The 7,980-nt window shown below is 38.7% G+C and overlaps 1 protein-coding gene across 1 annotated transcript; it reads right to left on the bottom strand.

Annotated features, from left to right (window-relative positions):
• Window positions 1-2,811: 2,811 nt before the first annotated feature.
• On the bottom strand, window positions 2,812-3,753 carry LOC309840179 (olfactory receptor 51G2-like; the record flags this gene model as incomplete). The annotated part of the gene is made up of 1 exon (XM_082682253.1): window positions 2,812-3,753. The coding sequence occupies one exon, from the start codon at window positions 3,751-3,753 to the stop codon at window positions 2,812-2,814; it is 942 nt and encodes a 313-aa protein (XP_082538379.1).
• Window positions 3,754-7,980: the final 4,227 nt, after the last annotated feature.

The following is a 7,980-nucleotide window of genomic DNA, read 5'->3' on the forward strand; positions in this document are numbered from 1 at the left end:
TAAGCAGGGGAACTGTAGAGGGAGAGGGAGAAGCAGGCTACCTGCCAACCAGGGAGCCCGATGTAGGGGTCAATCCCAGGGCCCTGGGTTCATGACCCCAGCCAAAACAGATGCCAAACCATCAAGTTACCCAGGCACCCCTGTAGGAGATGTTTTATCTTTGGCCCTTTGCCACTCCCTTTCTTGATCCTGCACTGTGCAGGAACATGACATCCTCAATATTCCCCCTAGATGTCTAAAACCCTACTTAGCAGCATTTTATCCAGACTTGCTTTCCTCACAAATACCTCCAAGACAAACTTACAAACACTGTATTGACATATATTACTCAAAAGATAATTTTTTAAAAAATTTTATTTTAATTCCAGTACAGTTAACATACAGTGTTATATTCATTTCAGATGTACAATATATTGATTCACCCATTCTATACATTATTCCATGCATATCACAATAAGTGTACTTTGTAGTCTCCATCACCTCCTTAACCCATCACCCCACCTATCTCCCCTCTGTTAACCATGCATTTCTTCTCTATTGTTAAGAGTCTGTTTCTTGCTTTGTCTCCCTTCTTGTTTTTCCTTTGCATTGTTTCTTAAATTCTGCATATGAGTGAAATCATATGGAATTTGTCTTTCTTTGTCTTATTTCACTCAGCATTTATTTCCCTTAGCTTATTTCCCTTAGCATTATACTCTCCAGCTCCATTCATGTTGTTGTAAATGGCAAGATTTCATTCTTTTTTATGGCTGAATAATGTTCCATTATATATATATATATATATATATATCTTTCACATCTTTTTTATCCATTCATCTATTGATGGACACTTGGGTTATTTCTATACTTTGTATTAGTGTTTTTGATTTTGAGGGTAAATACCCTGTGGTGCAATTACTGGATTAAAGATAATTTTATTTTTAACTTGTTGAGAAACCTCCATACTGTTTCCCACAGTGGCTGCACCAGTTTGCATTCCCACCAACAGTGTAAGAGTGTTCCTATTTCTTCACATCCTTGCCAACACTTGCTGTTTCTTGTATTTTTTATTTTGACCATTCTGACAAGTGTTAGATGATATCTCATTGTAGTTTTGATTTGTATTTCCCTGATGATGAGTGATATTGAGCATCTTTTCATGTGTCTGTTGGTCATCCGTATGTTTTCATGCCTTCTGCCTATTTTTAATTGCATGATTTGGTTTTGGGTATAGATTTTTATAAGTTTTTTATATAATTTGGATATTTATCCCTTATCAGCTATTTCATTTGTAAAATATCTTTTCCCATTCAGTAGGTTCCCTTTTAATTTTGTTCATTATTTCCATCACTATGCAGAAATTTTATTTATTTATTTATTTTTATTTTGAGGTAGTCCCAATAGTTTATTTTTGTTTTTATTTCCCTTGGCTCAGGTGACATATTTAGAAAAATGTTGCTGTGGCTGATGTCAGAGAAATTACTGTCTAGGCTCTCTTCTAGGATTTTTATGGTTTTAGGTTTCACATTTATGTCTGAAATATATATATATATATATATATATATATATATTATTTTTTTTTTTTCTTGGGCAAAGTGGTGGCAAAATTGTAGTGGACAGATAAGAGGGTATAAGCAATTATCTCTTTTTGATTCACAGGTTTATGATTTTTCTGGTATGGTCAGTGCCTCAACCTTTTTCTACTTATCGCCTCCCCTTCCTTCACTCCCATGTTCTCTGCTTTTCCCTGACATTCTAGGGAACAATGACAATAGAAACAACTTCAAATATTTCTTTAGATGCATTATTCTCTCTCTCTTACCTCTGCCTCAGTTTTGTACATCCTATTCCTTCAAATAAGACCATAATTTTCCTGTTTGATTGCCAAGCTCCATTATGTTTCTTACACTGAGCCAACTCAAGGAAATCTTTCCTGACATTGTTTCTCCCAACTGAAAGAAAATACTTTTATTTTTGCTCCTATATCCACTTCTTTTTATTTTGAGCAACCCAGTTAACATATAACTGTATAATAAACCATCTCCAAATTTAGTGTCTTAAAAAACAAACAAGCAAACAAACATTTATTGAGCTTGCAAATCTGAAGCTTAGGCTAGGTTCAGAGTAGGGTTGATTATTTTATTTGGTACCACCTGGAAAGGTGGGGAAAATGGGGTTTGGAATAATATGAAGATTTATTTACTCACTAGTAGATGATAATGATCCAACTAAGGCTGAGACCTTAGCTTGGTCTATTGGCTGGGACATCTACATGGCTTGTCCCTGTGGTCTCAGCTTCCTCTTGGTATGGTATTCGCAGGCTTTATTCAAAAAGCAAGCATTGATTGAGATAGAGATATAGATGGAAATAGAAATTAAGATAGAAAAGGAGGGAGAGAGAAAGTGTAGGAGAGGCATATACCCGTCTAAAATATATCACCTTTTGTGACCTAGCCTCAGCAGTCCTACAAGATCACTTCCTAAACATTCAATTCACTGAGGCATTTACCAAGTCCTACACAGTTACAAGGAGAGAAAAAATGGACTCCATCTCTTGATGGGGGAGCAACAAGTTTCTGGAGGAAAATGTAGGATTAGAATTACCTCATTGGCCATTTTTTGAAAAATATAATCTGCTATGTCATACTGCATTGTGCTTTCCCCCAATCAGGGCAAAGATAATTCTGCAAGAGCTGTGACTTCTGATCATTCCTTCATGTATTTGTAAGTAAATAAATAATTGTCTCTTCCATTTTATGCACATTGGATATTATAAAAGATGAAGGAGTAAGGCTACACTTAAGGAATTAGTGCTTCTAAGACTAGACCCAACTAACAACAAAAGGCATGGGTTATGCGATCTCGGATCTGTTTGGTCTTCACACTGTAGACAATAGGGTTCATCAGGGGAGGGAATAGGAGGTACACAAAGCCCATGATCACCTGGACCAGATGAGGTGCCTGCTTCCCAAAGCGGTGGATGACAGACAAGCCAATCATGGGTGTGTAGAAGAGGAGTACAGCACATATGTGGGAAACACAGGTGTTAAGAGCTTTGAATCTCTCAGCTTTGGATGCAATAGACAGCACAGTACGCAGGATCAGGGCATAGGAGAAGAGAATGAGCAGTGAGTCTATACCTACTGTGGAAACAATGACGAACATGCCATAGATGCTATTGGCTTTGATGTCTGCACAGGCCAATTTCATCACTTCCTGGTGGAGGCAATAGGAATGTGAGAGAACCGGGGACCCACAATAAGGGAATCTTTTGAGCATAAAAGGCAATGGGAAAATGAGGGCTACACTGCGGCCCAGGGAAACCAGGCCAATCCTGCCAATGACCGTGTTGGTGAGAATGGAAGCATAGTGCAAGGGGAGACAAATGGCCACAAAGCGGTCAAAGGCCATGGAGAGTAGCACAGAAGACTCCAGGAAGGACAAGCAGTGAATGAAAAAGAGCTGAGCAAAACAGGCATCATGACCAATATCTCGTGCCCCAATCCAAAAGATGCCTAGTACTGTAGGGAGGGTGCAGAGAGACAGACCCAGGTCAGTCAGAGCCAGCATGGACAAGAAAAGGTACATAGGTTCATGGAGTGAGGGCTCTGTTTTAATGATAAAAAGGATTGTACAGTTCCCCAGGATGGAAACCAGGTATATAAGGCACAGTGGGATGGAGATCCAGATGTGCATGTGCTCCAACCCAGGAATGCCACTCAGCAGAAAGGTGGAGGAAATGTTGCGGTTGCTTTCCAGGGATCCCACAGTCATTGTGTGTGGAGGGAAGAGGAAAATTGGATTCCCTCCAAATTCTTGAAATGAATTCAGAAAAAGCTAGGGATTGTCCCTGGAAGAAATTTGAAAACAAACCAAACAAAACATTAGAATCAACTAGGACTAGAACTATACAGTTCTTCCAGAGGTCAATTCTTTCTGGCTCCTTATTCCCTTTAAACATTGTTTTAGAATTTTTTTTTCTTTTTTTCTCCTTCAAGCCAAGATATCTGACACTCTTCATTATTCTTGTTGGTTATACCTAACTTTGCCTATCCCTTTTGAGAAGATCTTTAAACACTTCTCACCTTCCTCTTTTCCATTAGAACTCTCAATAATGTTCCAAAATTTCTTTCAACTTCTCTTCACTTCCCTTCTCTTACTTTACTTCCTTTGCTATTCTTTTATTTCTTTGCTTCCTTACTCCCTCCCTCCCCCTCTATGCCTTCTCTTCTCTTCCTTTCTTTCCTTCCTCCTTTCTATCCTTCTTCCTCTTCTCTCTTTCTTTCTTTTCTACTTCTGCTTGACTTCATCAGCTACATACAATTGCTAAGTGTAAACACAGATGAGTCCTTCACTCATCTTCTCATCTCATCTCATATGGAAGCCTAGCTTGATCTAGACAGCTCATATGCGCTACTCAGCTCACATAATTGCAGTTAGGACTGGAGAGTGAATGAATGGCTGTCTGTAAAGTGATTCTTGACTGCTGAAGTACCATATCAAAGCTCTGATTCTCCTATCAGTCAGTAACCTACATTCCCTAGAGATCTAGAATTCAACTGCTATGAACCTAGGTGGGGGAAAACCATCAACCATGACTACACCCTCAATTGCAAGACGGAGTCCATGAGAGTCCACAGAATAGAGGGCAGTAATGCTGGTAAGACATACTCTCTAGGTTAGGAAATGAAGGTTCATGAGAGTATAGTTACTGGGAAGAGGTCTTATGCCAGTTTAAGCCTCCTGAGTTTCAGAGCAGTCATCTGCCCACTTCCAATTCCTAACACCACTAGAATGTGAGATTAAAAAGGGCAGGGGCTTTGCTTTGTTTATTTTTGTAAAGACAGTGCTTAGGCACTCAGGATTTTTTTAAATGCATGAATGAAAGTTAAATTATTTAGTTAGCTATTACTAACTTGGTGTATATTTTATTGCTTTAAAAATTCCTGTCAATAAAGTTCTATTAATAATACCATACTATAGAAGAAGAAACAGAACTAGAGAAAATTAATATTTCTAAGATCAAAGATATAATAAATGGCCCAAATGAGATTTGAACTGATTTTTCTCTAGATTCCTGGATCTCAACAACCATTACACTTTCTTCCTGCGTTAGAGGACAATTCACTGTCAACTAGAAGTAGTGAGCATAAGGTCAGGGGCTTAATAGACCTCCAAAAATGTTCTGGCTATTTAGCTAAGTTAATAATAAACTTACTAGAGACATACATGCAAATATATATGTAGACATTTTCTTCCTCACTCCAAATAACAGTGAAATTAGTTGCCAGTGTCATTAACTCACTGTCCACTTGAAGGTCAGATTGGCTCTTGTGTGTTGTTCCTCAGCTTCTGCTTCCCCCATGGTCAGTGATCACCACCTCCTTCATCAAAGTGAATTCAGAAGAGCTGTGATAAACTTACCTGTCATATGACAGGCAAGCTACATGGCGGTTAACAATATAAGTCATAAAACTTAAGGCAGCAAATCTTTTGACATGAAAACGAAAAAGGTAGTAAAGAAAGAATGTACATTGTTTAAGAATATAAAAGTTTATTTATAATACCTGATGCACATCTACTGTTTGCCAGAAGCTGTGTTAGAAGCATTGCAAAAGAAATAACATTGCAAGAAAAATCTTGCAAGTTAATATTTTTACCTTGATTTGCAAATGAGGAGAGGCTTATAGAATTTGATGATGTATATTAAGCCATACCATCAATCACTGACAGAGCTGGAATTCAACCTTAAATCTCTGGAGTTCCAAGGAGCATTCTGGGCAGCTTTTAAGCTGAGACAGCCTAAAATGGGTGAAGATTGAATGACAAATAATAGAAATAGTCTTTGTGCCTCACCTTCTTTTAGCTCAAGATGGACTCTTTTTGGAATCAGAGTTTGTGAGTCACATTTTAAAAAGAATAGGGATCAGAAAGGAAGTTGAAGGAAGAGACCAGGACATAAGAGAAAATCGGGAGTAGTGAAGCAGGAGGTATCTGCCTAGGAAAGATCACCTTTAGCTTGTTGTCTGGGGAGATCTTAGTGAGGTAACTGTTCTAAGGGCTTCTTATTTAAAGGTCTTCAGAGTTTCAATTATCAGATTTGGGGAGGACTTCATTGTTCCTGACCAGTTGATAAAGCAGCTGTCTAGAGTAGAAGGGAGTTGGAAATTTAGCAAATGTCCGGCTCTCAGTTCTTCTTGGAGAATACTTCCTAGGGGTTTTGGGCAAGTTCAATGGCTGCTTCCAATTCTATCACTTGGACTCCATGGTCACCCAAGAAAGTGTCCTTTCATGTCACAGATAAGCTTTTCTTTCAGATGATCACACTGCTTCTGGGCAGGAAATGAAGTGAATGAGTGCGAGAAAGCTGTTGTATCTTTGCTAAGTTAGTGCTAAAACCAGACCAGGGTTTGGTGAGCGAGATCTGACTTCAGTAGTCACCACCTTCCACAGGCACCCTCTATAGCTTTTCTTGTGCCTCCAAGGTCCTTCTCTCCCTTCCTTCTCCAGAGCTCAGGCTGAGCTTTCTGGGACCTCCTCTTGGCTCTACAAATTTGTCTCACATACCAAAGCTAGGTCTAGAGCCTCTGGGTCTTGCAATGGGGGAGAAGAAATGCTATTACTAGAGGCTCTTGGGCATATGGAGAGACTGGAGGGTGGGCTTTGAATTCTCTGATTTTTATGAAATTGTCTGAGGTCCCCACTAAGATTCTTTCAGGAATCTTTAATGAATTCCCTATTAGGACTGGCTCCCTGGACCTCATTATCTTATACTCTGGGAATAAGGGAAAGAGAAGATAAGAGTCTTAGGAGATATCTACATGCAAAGCCCAGAAGATGTCACACAGTGTAGCTACTTTTTAAAGATCTCATGAGATTTTGAACAACTCCGTAACTTTGGGGAAGCAGAATGGGTGTTAGTGTTAGTGTTTTATATATGATATATCATAACTCTATAGTTAATGCACATCAGCTGTGACAATGTGTATTGTGGATATCCATAACCTTATGTAACCTTAAAAGGGCCTTTTTAATTCAGTGCTTCCTCCATCACTAAAGGAGAAGAAAAGAGTCAGACCAAGTTCCTAGATATATTGTTACAGCTTTGAGTTTTGGTGCCCAAATAATCCTATATATGTGTGTGTGTGTGTGTGTGTGTGTGTGTATGACTATAAATATATATCCCTGACTTTTGCCTACATTGAGAGACTCCATTTTCTCTTCCTGACTCTGATCCACACAGACACAGAACTCAGCTCTAAGGTTTCTAGACATACAGGAGCTAATTGGAGAAACAAATCCATTCTTCTAGCCTTCTAGGCAACATGAGCTCCTGCAAAGGATAGCTAAACCAGGGAGTTTTATATGCCCATTACAGGGATATGAGGAATTAATCATCCATTTTTTAGACTTTGAAAGCTGACAGGCAAGACATTTTAGAGGGAGGCGTGGAGGCTGTTTCAGTGTTTTCATTACTCACCTAATTAGCGTCCAGCTACTTGAATCTAATTTGGGAATATAAAATATAAATATTAAGGAATGTCCAGATCCCCTCACTAACCATAAGAGGTTATTCCAATTAATTGGCCTGATTGGTCCCCTTAGAATGTTCTGGGATTCATCTTGTGGCCACATTCCATTAATTTTTGCTCAAGCACATTGTAGACACACTTGAGTGTTGTGAAGCAATATTTCTCAAATCAGAGTCCCCAGATAATCAGGATCAGAATCACCTGTAATGCTTGTTAAAATGCAGGTTTCTGGGCTTTATCCCTATAATGCAGAATCAAAAACTAACATTAGTGACAACCACAAAAGTCTAAGATTTTTCATATATCCTTGTCCTTATGATTTGTTTTCAACTCTGATTCCAGAGTTTTTTATTCCCTCTATAATTAAAAGTGCATCTTCACATTTTACCTGGAATTCATTTCAAAACACAGTTACCTCTTGTTAGTTTGCTAGGACCACCATAACAAAATACCACAGACTAGTTGGCAT

Source organism: Mustela nivalis (assembly GCF_964662115.1).
Source record: "Mustela nivalis genome assembly, chromosome: 9".
In the NCBI taxonomy this organism is placed as follows: Eukaryota; Metazoa; Chordata; class Mammalia; order Carnivora; family Mustelidae; genus Mustela; species Mustela nivalis.